The following is a 17,616-nucleotide window of genomic DNA, read 5'->3' on the forward strand; positions in this document are numbered from 1 at the left end:
TGTTTTGATTTCTAATTTTTTAAAAAAGAAATCCCATTCTCTCTGTCTATGTTCTTCAGGCCTTTTTGCTTAGCATTGCAGTGTTGTTTAGGGGTGGTATTTATTTTTATAGGTCAGATGGATCCACTCATAATTCATTATGATAGCACAGGCCTCACTGGTCCTAGGAGTCCTTATCTGTTGGGGGAGGAGTCTCCTGGTCCTATGACAAGAGCCTGCAAGTACCACATTCAAACCAGAGCCAGGGGTCAGTTCTTGGATCTGACTCAGCCCTAGCCCCAGAATGATAAATGGTGACACACTTTGCCCAAGCTCTTCAGTTTCTACATTGATTTCAGGTCCTCTGCCAAGCACCATATGGTTTCCCAATCCCTGTCATTTCTAGCAATGTTCTCCCTAAGTAGGGCACTTTGATTAAATTGGTTCCACTGAATTGTGTAAAAGGTGGAGTTATGATGTTCTTTGTCACTGCTATTGTTAGTAATTAATATGTCTATTAATAGAAACATCAACAGAGTTAGGAAGTGGGGGAGGAGGTTTAGAAGGTGGTTGTATTCTGTTAACCCTCTCCTTTGCCAGATAAGAAGGGAGAGAATAAGCAATCCAGTAAAATCCTATGGCTTTTGACTAAACTTTGTTGGAATGTGTGCAGCCTCTTTCTGCTCCCCAGAGGAAGGGAGGAGAGGTGGCAGTGCTCCTAGGGCCAGCTCAGAAACCAAGCTCGGGCTTTGAACACAACCAGCAGCAACAGGCTACTAAAGTCTTGGGTTTTGTATGCATGTGTACCATAATTTCATTATTTTGAAGTAATTAAGCTGGCTTTTTTTAAGAAAAGCTTCAGATTTGTCCTGATTTGCAGTCTTCCCCCGCAATCCCTTTTGAGTAAAGCTTTGCAGGATGACTGAATTCTTAGAAGGACAGGGAAGATTGTCTGAGCATGTCTGGCTTCTCTTTAGTTCCCCTGAGAGACTGCGTAACTCCTTGGGCAGCTCACCTCCTCCAGAAGGGCAACAGAAGCTCAGGAAGACGGGAGGCATTCTCAGACCCGAAGGGCCTCCTCCTTCTTAGAATCCAGAAGAAAGGAGAGACCTTAGAGAGGAGGGTAGAGGTCAAGCTAAAGAAAAAGGCCAGAGTCCTAGCTGGGTTGTGTGAAGGGTGAGAAAGAAAGCAGAGATTGGCAAGCAGAATTTGGTTTGTGCACAGGGCAGGTGGCTACCAGTGTATGCTCTTTGAGACTTGAAGCTATTTTAAATATGTTTAAAGACTTAAAGTAAATCATGTCTAAAGAACTAAAGGAAAGTATGAGGATAATGCCTCACCAAATAGAGAATACCGATGAAGACAGAGAAATTATAATAAGGAACCAGACAGAAATTCTGGAGTTGAAAAGTACAATAATGGAAAAGAAAAATTCACTAGACAGGCCCAACAGCATATGTGAACAGGCAGAAGAAAGAACTAGCAAGCCTAAAGATCAGTCAATTGAGGTCACCCAATCTGAGGAACATAAAGAAAGAAAGAAAGAACAATAATACACAGAGCCTCAGAAACCTGTAAGACACCATCAAGCATGCCAAACACATGTAATGGGAACCCCAGAAGGAAAGGTGAGAAAGCAGTAGAAAGAATATTTGAAGAAACAAGGACCAAAATCTCCCCCAATTTCATGAAAACTATTAATCTGCGCATTCAAGAAGCTCAACAAACTCTAAGTGGGATAAACTTAAAAAGATCCATGGCTGCACACATCAAAATGAAACCTTTGAAAGACAAAGACAAAGAATTTTGAAAGCACAAAGAGAGAAACAATTCATCAAATACAACGTTCCTCAATGATACCAACAGCTAATTTTACATCAGAAACCATGAAGGCTGGAAACAGTGGGATGGCACAAAGTTCTTAAAAAAACAAAAAAAGCTGTCAATCAAAAATTCTGTATCTGGCAAAACTATCCTTCAAAAATGAAGGATAAATTAAGACATGTGCAGATAAACTGAGAAAGTGTACCTCTAACAAGAGCGTTTGTCTCTAACAAGCCTGCCCTACAAAAAATAGTAAAAGCAATCCTTCAGGCTGAAATGAAAAGGCACAAGATAGTAATGTGAATCAACATGAAGAAATAAAGAACACTAGTAAAATAAATTATGAAGTCAGATATAAAACACTACAAATTTATTTTGTTGTTGGTAACTCTTTTTCCTGATTTAAATAAAAAACTGCATAAGGCAATAATTATAAATGTATGTTGATGGACACAAAATGTATAAAGATGAAATTTGTGACAATAATAGCATAAGGGAGGAGAAAATGGGACCACTTTAGAGCAACATTTTTGTATACTTGAAATTAAGTTGGTATTAACATGAACACATGGTTATAAATTGAGATATTAATGGTAATCCCCAGGGCAACCACCAAGAGAATAATTCAAAAATATATAGTAAATGAAATAAGAGAATTAAATAAAACATCTATTTAACATAAAAGAAGGCAGTAATGAAAGAATACAAGATTTAAAAAGACGTATGATATATAGAAGATAAATAGCAAAGTGGCAGACAAATCTTACTTTTTCAATTATATTAAATATAAATAAATTAAACTTTCCAATTAAGAGATTGGAAGAATAGATTTAAAAAACACGATCCAACTATATGCTGTCTGCAAGAGACACTGTAGATTTAAAGATACAACTAGATTTAAATTAAAAGGATGTAAAAGATATACATTGCAAACAGCAATAAAAAGAGAGCCGAAGGGGCTACACTAATATCAGATAAAATCGGCACAGTGGCTCACACCCGTAATCCCAGCACTTTGGGAGGCTGAGGCAGGCAGATCACCTGAGGTCAGGAGTTCAAGACCAGCCTGGACAACATGGTGAAACCCCGTCTCTACTAAAAATACAAAAAAATTAGCTGGGCATGGTGGCGGGCACCTGTAATCCCAGCTACTTGGGAGGCTGAGGCAGGAGAATTGCTTGAACCCAGGAGGCGGAGGCTGCAGTGAGCTGAGATCGCACCATTGCACTCTAGCCTGGGCAACAAGAGGGAAACTGCATCTCAAAAAAAAAAAAAACAAAACTCAAGTTTGAGACAAAAATTGTTACCAAAGACAAAGAAGGACACTTTATAATGAGAAAGGGTCAGTCCATCCAGAAGAAATCACAATTATAAATACATTTGAACCTAGCAAGAAAGCCCCAAAATACATGAAGCAAACTGAGGTCTTTGAGAGTAGAGAAGGCAGCTTTGTCCTAAATGTTTGACTTCCATAACCCATTATAGTGATTAATATCCTATCACTAGGGACTCGTTCCTTTGAGTTAAAGGTTTGCCTCCCTTACAGTTCTTTGTTAAAGTATAAATATGGCCCTGGACGCCACCAATTGTGTTGTAATTCCATTTAGCTGAAGTTGGTTCAAGCTCCGTTGGAGCAGTGACCGATAGTGACAGACACAAATGGTTGAGTCACTTTTGACAGACTCTGTAGGTATGGCCTGGCCTGGGCCCAGGAGGAAAGCAGGGAGAAGAAGCCTCTCCGAGAGGGTAGAAGTATTAAGAATGGAGAAAGAGTATAGGATGAGGAGCAGGGAGCAAGCTAAGGTATCACAGGGGAACAAAAAAAGTCCCACAGAGAGTGTGGGGTGAAACAAATGCTAGACAAGGAGCAAAGCAGCTGGGGCACTGGGTTGTGATGAGGTTCTTGGTTTGGCAACTCAGGGCTGAGGGCAGCATCTGTCCCTAGAAGAAGCAAAAGGTGTAAGAACAGGGAGCAGGCGAGAGCCAGGGATGGCAATGAGCACAGGCCATTCACTGGTAAATACCCAGGAGTTGTGACCAGGTCTGAGCTGCCGAGTGGTTCCTGGAGCACCACAGAGAGGGAGGGAGAGAGGACTGGGTGCTGGGATCAGGCAACAGGCCCTGGAAGGCTATAGGCACTGATAGAAAAACCAGAAACCTAGGAAACTCATAGGAACAAAGAACAGCAAGAGGCAAGCCAGACACGAGCTCAGAACTCGGGCAAACAGATGCTCAAACGAGGTTGTGTTTGTGAACGTGCCCAGTTCTGGGCAGATGCTTAGTAACTGTTAGCTGGTTCTAAATATAAAACTGAAGCAAGGCAAGTGGCCAGGATAGCAACTCGATGTTGGCAACAAAAATAGCCCCTACTTATTAACACCTCTTATAGTCTGGGCACGTTGCTAGGTACTTTATATTCGTGACCTCATCTAATACTAAAATGACCCTGTGAGGTACACATTGAAAATTTCAATCTACAGATAAACGTGGATCCTGGTTAAGCGACTTGCTCAAGGCCATTACAACGATGTGAATGACACAAAGCCAGAAGGTTTCTCTGGCAGCCTCTGGGCCAGAGTGACAGCCCAGGGTGGCTCTGATCAACATGGTGGCTTTAAAGGAATGGGAGGAGGGGAGCTGACAGCTGGGGACAAGGAACTTCTCAGAGTTCCTCTGGAGTCCCAATCCTCCACTCTTTTTTTTAAAGACAGAATCTCATTCTGTCCCTCAGGCTGGAGTGCAGTGGCACCATCACAGCTCACTTTAAACCTCAAACTTCTGGGCTCAAGTGATCCTCCTGGCTCAGCCTCCTAAGTAGCTAAAGCTACAGGCTCATGCTACCATGCTCTGCTAATTTTTTTTTTTTTTTTTTTTTTTTTGTAGTGGGAGGGTCTTGCTATGTTACTCAGGCTGGTGTCAAACTTCTGGTCTCAAATGATCCTCTGGCTCAGCTGGGATTACAGGTGTGAGCCACCACACTCGGCCCTCTCCTCTTTTTAAAAGGGGGATTGGGGAAGAGAGTATCAGAGGCCTGAAGACTCACCCTGTTCCTTTCTCTCTCCTTTGAAGACTCATGGTGATCTACCCCACAGGCCAGGAGGCCAGGCACTAGGGCACTAGGGCCACCCTTTCCTGCCCTAAACCTTGCATGGCCTGTTTCTAAATGGAAGAATGCAGCGGAAAGCAGGGGCAAGGAATTAGGAATAAAGACATTTGTGGGCTTAGGAAACCCCAGGAATGGTCTGCTTGCCCCATAAATCCCAATAGCTATAGCTGCTGTTTGTCAAAAGCAGAAGAGTGAGTTTACTTTCTCCACAGCCACCATGACCTTCTATCCTTCCTTTCCCTTCACGCACATCACACACACACACACACACACACACTGGAGGGCCACCTCTGGGTGACCCATGCATCCCCTCTCCCTGCCTCATCCTATTAATGGGACCATCACCACTGCTCTTCCCTAGGGGAAGGGAGTTTCCTGTAAATTCTCTTTAACCTTGGACTGGGGTCCAGGGCCAGCTGATGATGGAAAATAAACACGTCATCCTGTGCATCTGAGCAAGAAGAGCTCAAAGCATCAAATATCCAGTCCCTTCATTTTACTGACGTGGTGGGGGCCAAGGAGGGAGTGGGCTTGTTTAGGGTCATGAAGCACCTCCTGGTATCCAGTTGTCATTTTTGTTCGGCACCCTCCATGGGCTCTCTGGTTCCTGCAAGTGCTCAATGAAAGAGAAGTCTGCAAAAAAGAGGTAGGTACTTGCCTGGGGACCCAGAGAGCCTCTGACTGTTTTGGGAGTCTGGGAGGAGGCTATTGGAATACCTTGAGAACTCTGGCCAGTGGTCTCTCCGCCATCCGTGTGGCTGTGTGGGGTTGTCTTCAGCTATCTTGTTGGAAGCCTGTGGACACTTTCTGCCCCTCTCCCTCTCTCTGTGCCCCACTTGGGTGTGGACTACCCACTTTCCTGTGGGGGCCTGGGTCTGCAGGCCCGGTGATCGGCATTTATCTTTGTAATAACTTTCATTCGACTTCCTACTCAGGGCAAGAGTACTGTGACAGCTGGCTAGTGATGCCGGAGCTGGCTGGGAACTCACCACCACCCAACTGCAGGAATCCCACGGGGCCCAGATCATTCCCCCAGTCCAAGTGCCCTGTGCTATTGCAATCGGGGGTGCTGAAGCCAGCAGCTACATTCTGTTCACTTCTCAAACACCAGCAAAATGTCAACATCACAGCCACACTGAAAAAAAAAAAAAATACAGTGTTCTGAAATAAAGTAAAAGAAAATAAAATGAAGTCAGTAACTACGGCCCTCGCGCTGGGCCCCACTGCCTGCGTGTCAGTCTACCCTGTTAATCATCACGTATGATTTTTCAAAGAGCTATTTTGAGAAACATTTAGAAAATGGCTTTTCTATAGCTATATATACCTCATTTGTACCCTCCATAAATGGTCGCTCTGTTTAGCAGCAGATGGCTTTTCTCCACTAGTTTTCCTTTCATTTCTCAGTCAAAGTTAAGTGGGAAGTCAACCCACCCCCTAACCCCAGGCGTACACTTATCACCCACAGTCCACCCTGGAGTCAAGGTTGTAGGTGGGGGGCAAGGATGAAAGGCTGTCGGTTCTCCCTAAGGCACTGTTCCAGAAAACCCAAGGGGACAAAGGCAGTGGGCATGGTGCTGAGAGGGAAGGCTCAAAGCTGGGAGTAAGGAACGAGCAGAGCCCCCGGGCCGGGGGTAGAATAGAATGTGGCCGCCCTGGTTTGCTGCAGTCAACAACCTGGGTATCTCAAGGTCCGCGAAGCAGGTATAAAAGTCTCCCTTTGGCCGCTGGAGAACAGGGGCCAAGCAAGATTAACCACCCTGGCAGCACCTGAGTGCTGTACCTTGGCCTGCAGGAAGCCGCAAGTCGGCCCCACATGGTTGTCATGGCAACAGCAGTGCTGAGGCTCCGAAGGGCAAGGGGAGGAGAAGGGGGGGTGGAGAAGGCACGTGGTGGCTTTTCTGGAAAAGCCCATCTGTTTCTTTCCCTTAGGAAACTAAGTCAGGGAACACAACAACAATAACAACAAAGGAGGGATGGGCATCTGGGGTCTGGAAAGAGAAAGGACAGAAAAGACTCTGAGATGCTCCAAGAGCAGCTCTCCTGATGGGATGTGCTTCCCTTCCTTTTGGGGGAGGCGAGTGACTGACAAAGAAAAGGACTGGGCGGGCCCCCGTGGGCGGCATCTGTGCAGGAGCCGTGTGCAGGATCAGGGTAGGCTCTGTGACCTCAGGCTTGCTGGGGGCAGTCCTGGTAAGACCCTACCAGCCACAGCAGGATTTCTTCTTAGCAGGGTGGCCGACCTGAATGGTGTCCTCTCTCACTGTGTCTTCTTGCTCCTTGAGGAACCTGGGAGAGGCGAAGAGATAGTGTCAGTGATGGAGAAGTTGATAGGCCCAGGGCTGGCAACCTGGACCAGCCACCCTCAGGTTACAGGCCATCTGGGCCATACGGAGAGAACCCACCCTCACCACGGCATCAGAGAGAGTCCTGAACATCTCCCCTGGACAGTACAGGTGCACAACTATAATTGTAAAGCCAGAGAGTTTAGTCGACATGGATCCTTCAAGGCATCTCCTCCAGGAAGCCTCTCCTGATCCTCTAGGTAAGCCCACGTGCCCCTGACAGCATCTGACCCTTCCTCTGTCATGACCCCACCACCCAGCGTCACAACGCGTGGCTTCCCCGGCTGTCTCCCTCGGCCAAAAATGAGTTGCTTGGGACCGAGACTTCTCTTTGGTCTCCGTGCCTCTGCAGCCTATCACAGTCACCAGCACACAGGTGGGGCTCCAAAATATACTGATGGGTTGTGACCTCTGCAGTAGGGCTGTGCCATGTGGCCAAAGCTCCAGATTAATTGTAGGAGGTGAGGAATTAAAAATACTGGTGAACACCTTGTCTCTGCTTTATACTTTCAAAACGCTTTTGCATTACACATCTCCTTTGATTCTCTCAACAACCTGTGAGTGGGCAGGGAAGGAAGGCATGACTGGTGTTCCTACCTTCCTGACAAACCTCAGAGCGGCAGGGCGTTTGCCCAGGGAGTCAGGGGCAGAGAACAGACCAGAATGTTTCCTTCTGATACTCCATAACCCCATCACCTCGCCAATGCAGAGAGGAGTTGTTCTGCGCTCTTAATTACTCAAAGAAAAATATTTTTAAATGCCCCAGAATGAGTGCTGAGCACAAAATGGGCTCTGTTAAGTGTTTACTGGATGGATGAATAGATGGAATGAAATGACGGCCTAGATGGATGAATGAATGAGTGAACGCTTAAGTATTGGAAATGAGTCCCAGCGTGGTTTTGTTGTTTAAATTTCTGGTGTAGGCAGGGCCTTAAGGAACCAGTCTTTTCATGTTACCAGCATCATTACCTTGGTTACCTCCCATTGATTCCCCATCACAGCCCCTCTTCTTTCTGGTTTCTACACCCACTCCTTCCTCCCACACCCAGGAACTCACATTATAACCCAATCTTGCCCCCAGCTGGCTTCCAGCTAGTCCCTGCTAAGACTTCAGCCAGTGCTGAGGAGCCTCTGATCTGACCTTTCCCAGAAGGATTTGCATTTAAAAAGAGCATCCCTAGGAAAAGGCAGCCTTTAAGACTCAGAAGACGACTGCAATGGGGGCGACAGGCAGGGATGCTTTCTTTCCCAACAGCACTGTTTCAGGAAGCCGTTCCTGATGTTGCAATCCCATACAAAGGCCTAGGACCCCATTGCCTGTACTCAGAGGGCTCCGGCCAATAGGGAGGAAAGGGGGTCAGAGGCGTGGCCTGGGTGGCGGGAAATACGGTACCTCCCTGAAGGCAGACACAGCTGGACATAGCAGTTACTGCACCTGGGGAGCACGTCTCTTTACCTGGCCAGATGGAGCAGGGACTCTTTGGTGTTGTGACCAGAGTAGGCGCTGCATTCATAGAAGATCAGATTGTTGTCCTGGAATCATAAAACAGAGTGAATACAAGAGTACTGGAGTGAGAGGGGACTGTGGGGGGTGGTGGGAGAGCCCCCTTGTGCATCTACCTACAGCCTTCGCTTCCTCTCGCAGGCTCCTTGACCTCCTCATAATCCTTCCTCCCTCTGTACATGGCTGATTTCTGTCTCCACAGGCTCCCTGACTAATGCAAGCTCTGTAACCATCTCCCAGGTGAACTATAACAATTGTAAAACAATGAAACCGTATGCTGTCTTAGTGCCTCTTTATACTTCCCCAAACTACTGTCAAGTACACACATGCTCATTCCAGGTTACACCAGCTGTGTGACTCAGGCAAAGACACAAAGGCCAGGGCGGGCAACATTCTTCCCCCTTCACAAGCAGGCAAGCTGCTGTGACAGAGGGCACTTGGCTGGCTCGTTCAGTCCCACAGTGAGTCAATGGCAGAGCTCCTTGCAGCATGCTTTCCCCAAGACAGTGGCACTCCATAGGCCTCGGGGACAGGTTTCATGAGGCACTCCAGTAGGAATTCTCTTTCACCCCAGTTAATTAATACTCTAGCTGCCCTGGCTGTCAGCACTGGTGCACTGGACTGGCCATCAGCTCATTAGGATGAGGTTGTGCTGCCTGCATGGTGCGGGAGCCCTTGGCTAAGGCTCATCGTATTCCACTGATCACTCCCATTAACAGATGACTGGTGTCATGACGACAATGCTAATGGCACAGGGCCCTGGTTTTAGATGGCCTCTTCTTGGAGGCTGATGCCCTGAGGGGATGCAGGCCAGCCGAGCGAGGACAGTTCTGTGGCTGTAGCTCAGGAGGCTCTGCCATGCTCCCAATGCAGCTTTCCCCACCTACACCCACAGGCAGCTCCGCCCTCTGCCCCTCTCACCCAGCCCCAGGGACTCTCTCTCTCCCTGTCTGCCTTTCTCTCAGATCTGCCATCTCTTGGGTCAGTCTGTCAAAGAGTAGAAGTTCCATGGGGTGAGAATAGTGGGGAGAGAAGGACATAGGACTTAGAACTGGAAGACATGATTTGCCTTCCTGCTTTGAGTTCTGATCCCACCTCGGATGAGCTGTGATAATACGAATAGATCACGTAACTCCTGAGTCTCAGTGTTTTTTTTTTTTCACCGACAAAAAGAAAGAAAGAAAGAGAAAGAAAGAAAGAAAGAAAGAAAGAAAGAAAGAAAGAAAGAAAGAAAGAAAGAAAGAAAGAAAGAAAGAAAGAAAGAAAGAAAGAAAGAAAGAAAATAAAAGAAAATGGATAGACTCTTTAGGTCCAGGTGTATTTTGAAATCCAGAATTTTCCGAATCTTAGAAAGGTAATACATGTATATATTATGTATTATATAACACCCTCAGTGGATTTTAGACAGCACTCTATAATCAAACATATTACTATTGCTTCAGTGAGACATTTGAATATTCACCTTTTCAAAGCGAGGTTACAACCATGAATAGCCTCATGTCATTTCTGGTCAGATTTTTCTGCCAGATAAAATGCAAAACAACCCTTTCTGTTTTCAGAGCTTTTCGGATTTTGGAATTGTGGACATGTAACTGTCTAGTGACCCTCCATGTAGACACCTGTCAGGCCCTTCCTCCTCCTTTTTCCTTGAGTCTTACCATCTGTGCTTATTCTCCCAGGCTCTGAACTCAAGAAACCCTGTTTAGGACGAGCATGCGAAGAATTACAGAATCATGGGGCTGGTAAGCACCCCATCCTTCCAGACACACAGTTTCATGAAAACCAAACTCTGAGGCAGTAAAAGAAGCCAAGGAACCACGCTTTGTTGCTTGATTTCTGTTAAGCCCCATTGATTCCATTTTTGGGCAAGAGGCCCCATGCTTATTTTAATGGTAGGTTTTCCAGTGTGTCTCCTGGGTTTATCTTGAGTTCACAACTTTGAGGCTCCATCCTGACAGAAAGGATGAACTCTCTAACACAGTGGTCTACAGAAGAACACACTGCTTTACAGAGAGTGAGCTTCTCATCCCTGGGGCTGATCAAGTGGAAATGCAGATTGGAGGGGGATTGAAATAAGTAAACTTTTGCTATCTTAGAATTTATAAATTCTGAGCTACAAGGAAGGGACTTTAGGATAATTCCCCATACCCTATGGTCCCTAACCAACCCCGTCTTGCAACCTGTGGTTTTCTATGCAGAGTTCTACATGCACAGGAGCTGGGCCACTCCCATGATGCCAAGACACCCATCTTTCCCAGTTGCTCCCTTCCCATGGCACTTCCAGAGAAAGTCCCCACCAAGGCTCCTGGGCACTTGCCCGACTTCCCTCAGGGTTACACTCTGTCGCTTGCTCTTTACCTTGGCAAGCTGCTCTCCGAGGCCCCGGGGGACTTCCCGCTCTTTCTCGTTGTCAAGCTTATTACCCAGCAGAAGAACAGGAACCCGGTCTCCCACAGCTTCCTGCAGAACAGAAAATGTTTTCAACTGAGAGGGGTGTCACAGGATTGTCCAGAGGGCATACTGACAATGTCAGCTGGACAGATGGGACCTGGCTTGAGAATGCCCTGCTGCCATAAAAAGTGAGGCCTTAATAGAATCATCCTGAAAGCAGAAAACAGCCGCCTTCTCCAAGAGCCTCAGTTTATCACACTTCTGCAAGGTGCCCCAGGCCTGCCTGTGCTGTCTCCCAGTCCCTGTGTGTGCAATGACCACTCCCCCTTCACGATGCTCCTTGGATCTTAGATGGAACAGCAGGCTCCCAGGTGTGCTGGATGAGGGGACAGTTGATGCCAACAGGCCACATGCCCCCTTCCAGGGCATTCCTAAATGGCCAGGCTTAGTCCGATGGACCAAGGCCATCAATGCCCCATGGCTTGGAGTTGTTCTGGAGGCTGCTTTGATTAGAAACTGTATCACCAGAGGCCTCATGATAGCACATAAGCTTCTGAGGGTTGGATCCAAATCTGCCTCATGGTCTTGCGCCCACAAGGCTCCATAAATGACTGCCATGTGCCTTGCTGGAGGCGGGCACCACAGACCCCTGTCACTGGGTGCTCTGGCTCTGAAGAAAGCCCTGTATGAGAAGGAATGCTGTGGCCATAGCAGCTGCACTGCTTGGGCCAGAAGTCACAGGTTTATTCAAGGTATCACACTGTTTACTCCCACGGTGGCTGTGGCTTACCAGCCAGGGGCCTCCTCCCGGGTCTCCGCCTCCTCCCTGGTGAAAAGAGCACTGTAGGTATCTCTCCTGAGGGCGCCCAAAAGGCCCGGGACCACCGACTGCCATTCAGTGAGTGAATGTGGTAATGTGCACATTGAAGAAGGTTGTTATTTTTACTTAAATATTTAATTAGGGGCTTTTAATCATAATTTAGTAACAAATAGTTATTCATTGTAGCTAAATGTTTTACTAAATAGAGGGACCTGTGGGATAACAGAAGCTAATAAGCAGTTACAGTTTTGCCAATACTTTAGCTGCTTTACTTGAGCATTTCAAATAAATGTCCAAAGTCCATCTTACAGGTATACCGATTTTAAGTTTAAATGCTATTATGTTTGAAATTAAGCCTCAATGTTTCCTTAATCTGTGCATTCATTTTTACTGCAGTTCAATAGGGGGAAAAAAATTCTTATTTACCAAACGAGAAAGTTAAGGCTCAGAGAATCCAAAAGAACCTTCAACACCATAAGCACTGAATTATAAGAACTCTTGAGTATATGGGTCCTCATTCTTCAGCCTTTTCCTCTAGATTCTTATTTCCAATCAAGTCTCTGCTACTTAGTGTCTTATTAACTGGAACTCTCTAAACATGGTATCTAATGGTGAGATGACAATGTGTGTTTGCAATGATGACTCAAAGGCACTACAAGATCTTAGAGTGTCTTCTGACCCCTCAAAAATAGATTAAATTCTGGACACTGCAGTTGATGTGCTAAGTGGATTGTACATATTCCAACTACTTGAAAGTGAGAAAGCCACTCATGGCATATATGAAATCCTGTGGCCCCTCTATTAGCTAGAGCGTTCGCTAATGGGAACACCCACTCCTCTGACCGTGCTGTGCCACACGATACTTGTGTGAAGAGCTTTTCACGGAAAGGGAAGAAAGGAGGAGGAAGCAGGGAAATGGGCCAAGCAGCTTGCTGTTTAGAGCACATGGGAGAGAGATATTTGTAGATTTATGTGTGAGGAATGATTAAGGCTTGTGGGATTTCTTGACATGGAAACTCTGAAAATATGAGCATCAGACTTGAAATCCCAGGGCAGAATTCTACCCCGGGTTTTGTTATTATTTGGAATGGGCCATGGCTTGCAGAGGGGATGATGGATACTGAATGATCCAGTAGGATGAGGTAGGGAATGGGTCATAAACCCAACATCTGGGTCCTATGCACCATAAACAGCAATGGTGCCTCTTCCCTCCTGGGAAAAGAAAGGGCAGGTTTCTTCTTTTCTTGGGGGGGAGGCCGAGGTGGGTGGATCACAAGGTCAGGAGTTCAAGACCAGCCTGGCCAAGATGGCAAAACCCCATCTCTACTAAAAATACAAAAATTAGCCGGGTGTGGTGGCGGGTGCCTGTAATCCCAGCTACTTGGGAGGCTGAGGCAGAGAATTGCTGGAACCTGGGAGGCAGAGGTTGCAGTGAGCCGAGATCCTGCCACTGCACTCCAGCCTGGGTGACAGAGCAAGACTCTGTCTCAAAACAAAAAAACAAAAACAAACAAAAAACAAAACAAAACAAAAAAACACCAAAGCAATTCCTGGATATAAAAATAAAGGAGCTTAGAAGGAGCAGAAAAAAAAAATTAAAAGCAAAGCATCCAGCAGGAGCTGCGGTTTCTTTGTATTGTTCTTTTCTTACGCAGCCACTCTGGACAACTCGTTTCCCTCCAGGGACCCTGGCCTGCCACCGAGAAAGGAGAATTAGACTCATCTCCAAAGATTTGGCAAAAACAAATGAGAATGTCCATAAGACCAGAGAGTGTGCTAACTATCACAGTCAGTCACCATCTCCCCGGCCCGGGTCATCAGTCTCTGGCACAGGGGCAGGGAGAGGAGCTGGTCTTGGGGTAGGTATCTCCTGGTCCTCTCTGACTTCAACCCCAAAAGTCTTGAACTATCCGTCTAAACTTTATACCTTTCTCATACCTAACTAGGTTTTCAGCCTGCATGCCACTTGGCACGAGAGGTTCAAAATTACCTCCTCGATGAAGCAACATCTCCTTCAAGCCTCCTAGGGCTTTGGTGAACAGGTCTCAGGTCTACTCGAACCCTGATGTTGAGACTGTGAGAGATGTTGGTAAAAATCCCATCAGTGTGACAGGTTGCAGTGAAGTCATCTCAGCTCCTTCATCGGGCACACAATCTCTCTTTAGGAGACGTGGGTTCTGCCCTAGCTCTGTCACCATCTCTCCATGTGACTCATCTGAGTCTCTCCTCTTTTCTGTGTCTCTCTGTTCTGAAGCCAGGTTCTGTTCTATGACCCTCTAACAGAGAGCCCTCCCTCCACCTTCAGTCATTTCAGCTGACTTTCTGTGAACTTGAGCTTGTTGGAAGACAGACTTGTTGAAATTCAAAAGATCACCCATCTCTGACTTTAACAAGAGCTGTCAACTTGCAGCCGTGGATTGGCATTCAGCTCAGAATGTGCAGCTGTTGGGCTTGGTTGGTTGTTGCCTGTGTGCGTGTGTGTGTGTGCGTGTGCGTATGTTTTAATATCTATTTGGTAGGAGGCATGAAAAAGCACTTAGCTGGGATAGTGCTGCTATTTCTCTGGAGCCAGAGCAAGAATTTTTTCAGCACATTAAAGCATGCAGTTATGCTAAGAAAAAAATGACTGCAAAATTATATCTTGGGGGTTTCCATATTTATCCATCCCCTGGACTATGAGTCAAAACAAGATTTATTTGTGTGGTTCGTTTTAAACTGCCAGCACTTCAAGCTCAACTTGGAACGTGGAGAAAAAAAAATCAAACTATTTTTTGCACCATGCTGTACATTGTTACCAATGACAAAGATCGCAGAATGAGGTTGAGCTAGCAGCCCAGGAAGGGAGAGGGAAGTGGGCCAGGACCCCTTGAGCTGAAGAACTGTCCTGCTTTGAGTGAGAAGCAAGAAGGACTGAAAAGTAAATGAACACCTGCTTTTCAGGAGCAGATTTCAGCCATGGACCACAGGACAAGAGAGAAGCAGTGCAGTGTGGCAAAGCCCTAGCTTCTGCATCGGGTGGTGCTGCTGACAAGTGTGGGCGCCTCTGGGAAAGTCACTTCCTCTTTTTGGATCATAGTTTTTCTTACTTATAAAACAAGAGGTTGCATTAGATTAATCTCCATGTTTTTTTCCAGCTCGGAAACACTGGTCTATTCGGCTTAACTCTGCCAATTCTATTTCACTTCCTCGACTTATATGCCTAGCAATCTAGTGCTATCAGAACGGCAAGAGGCTCTCAACAAGAAGTTCAGCATCCCAGGACTGCAGACACTGGGGGCCAGCAATCTGGCTCTGGGGGAAATACCAGCCCATACAGGCTTGTACAGGCTGGCGTTCTAAATTCTATTTTCTCTACCCGACACAGGCCCCAGAGTCTCCTGATGTCCAGTTTGTCCCATGGCCACACATGGGGCCTTAGAGCCTGACTAGTTTCTTTTCCAGATTGGAATGGTTAAACCAATTCTACCCAACTGAGATAAGAAATCGGGGGTGGGTTGGAAACGCCGAGTTGGCTGAAAGACTGCCTGCAGTGACTTCCCATAAGGCACTCCGGAGAATCGGCACAGAGTGCGTCTGGGCCCTGCTGGGGCCTCTTCTGCAGAAGGCCTGCAGGCAAGGTAAAGTTGTCTGGGCTGGGTGAAATAGCAGAACAAGGGTAAGGCCACAGCCTTCCCACCTCATCAAGCAGCACCGGTGCTCTCTTGCACCAAAGGATTTTGGTTCCCTCTGGGCTGGAAGGACCCTCCAGAATCTTCTCACCACACACATTCCTGCTCCGTCTTGGCCTCCCAGAGACAGAGTCAGATGCCATCATACGCTGTAGAATTTGGGGGCCAGGAGGGGGCATTTGGTCTGCTTCCTCGTTGAATGATTGGCCAAAGTTTCATGGCCAGGAAGTGACCAAGATGGGATAGTAAGAACTTCCTTTCAGGGAGCTCCACTACCTCCCCCGAGCATCTGTTCCCACCCCACACAACCTCTTCCAAGAGTAAGTCTTTCCCATGCAGGCACGTACAGCCACGGAAGCCCTTTTTTCTTGTATGCTTTTCAGGTTGAGGGAGGAAGGGGGACTGTGAACAGCTGGCCACCATTCACTTACTAATAAGGCTTCAGAACCTTGAAGACTGTTATTAAAGCTCCCCCTCCACCCTCCCATCTCCGGGCGAGGGAGTTGGTAAAGTGCTTGGAGCTCTTTGGAAAAATAAGGTGCTCCACAAATATAAGGTACTTATTATTTTCAGTTCCCCTCAGATCAAATTAGGTGTCAAGTTTTAATCTATCACCTGACACCTCTGATTGCTGGTTGCCAAGGCAGAATGACTTAGCTTTTCAAGAATCTAGAGCATAATTGCATTTCTGATGCCACCGTTCCACACCTCTGACACACACTCTGCCATTTGACACAGCCTCCTGCGCTTGTTTCTGAAACTCTGCGCTGCTGAACTGAACGCGTTTCCTGGTCTATCACACTGAGTCCCAGAGCTCCTGGTGTGTGCTGGACATGCCGTAGAGGCTTAGTAAATTCCTGGTGAGGGGTCACAGGCGTCTTTGAAAATGATTGAGAGCTCTTCTACTCAAAGGGTCATCCCTGTACCACCAGCATCAGCCTCACCCGAGAACTTGCTAGAAACACGGAATGGCAGGCCCCAGCCCCGACTTGCTGAAGCAGAGACTGCATTTTAAGAAGGTCCCCAGGAGAGTCCCATATACATTAGGGTTCAAGGAGCACTTGTTTAGGCCAGGAACAGTGGTGGCTGAGAATCAAAATTCCCTGGGGAACTGCTAGTTTTTTTTTTTGTTTGTTTGTTTTTTCAGGCCCTGAATCACTCTGGGAGAGAAGGCCCTGGCCTCTGTTCCCTTTAAAAGCTCCACATGTGATCCTGATGTTCATCCAGGTTGAGAATCATCAATCAGAGCTTAAATGTATCTTCGGCTAATATCTAAAAAAAAGGAAAAACTCAAACTACAAATCACGTAGAAAAGCCCTGTCTACACATAAACCATTCTGATTTAACTATCGATGGATTCCCCATCTGAGCCAGGCTTCCCGAGCCCACAGACACACCAAGGCTTCCATGGGCCTCTTAGCAGCCACACAGCGCGGATGCATTTCAGCCCTGTCCCACAAAGGAATGTTTCTGGACGATGACTAAACTCATGCTTCATGCTGTGATGATGGCCTTCTGAGATTTCTTCACCTCCACCACCAAACTGTTCCATGTCTTCTTCTAGATCCCAGGCTCTGTGCCAGACAGGAGCCTTAGAAATGACACCCCTTAATGACAGCAGAGAGCACAGTTCCACAAATTTGTCACCATCCATTCCCATTAATCCCAGACCACCTGGAGGCTTAGCCCTAGCACACACCAAAATTTAGATATTGGGGGACAACTAAATGTCTGTGAAAAGGACAGGTGACCCTGGAGAAGTTAGGGCTTCCCTTTCTTCACTTTTGAAGGATATGGCTATACTAGACGGGAGATTTTCAAAGGGAATCCCTTTTGTCTAACAAAATTGTATTTGACCTCCAATATGCTGAAAAAGGCAAGGCAGCTCTGACAGAGATGGGGGACGAGGGACCCGGATCCATGACCACTAAACCTTCCCCTGCCGCCCCCCTATCTCTGGGGAATGTCAGTCTGATTCCAGG

General features: G+C 46.7%; 1 protein-coding gene across 1 annotated transcript in view; it reads right to left on the reverse strand.

Moving 5' to 3' along the window:
* Window positions 1-7,083: 7,083 nt before the first annotated feature.
* CRACR2A (calcium release activated channel regulator 2A) overlaps window positions 7,084-17,616 on the reverse strand; it is a 140,012-nt gene continuing 129,479 nt past the window's right edge. The window contains exons 18-20 of the mRNA XM_011967175.1: window positions 11,114-11,215; window positions 8,708-8,784; window positions 7,084-7,195 (exon numbers count right to left, since the gene is read on the reverse strand). Coding sequence (XP_011822565.1) covers window positions 7,108-7,195; window positions 8,708-8,784; window positions 11,114-11,215 — 267 coding nt within the window. The 3' untranslated portion in view covers window positions 7,084-7,107. The remainder of the gene's footprint in view (window positions 7,196-8,707; window positions 8,785-11,113; window positions 11,216-17,616) is intronic.

Source organism: Mandrillus leucophaeus, unplaced genomic scaffold (genome assembly GCF_000951045.1).
Source record: "Mandrillus leucophaeus isolate KB7577 unplaced genomic scaffold, Mleu.le_1.0 Scaffold79, whole genome shotgun sequence".
NCBI lineage: Eukaryota > Metazoa > Chordata > Mammalia > Primates > Cercopithecidae > Mandrillus > Mandrillus leucophaeus.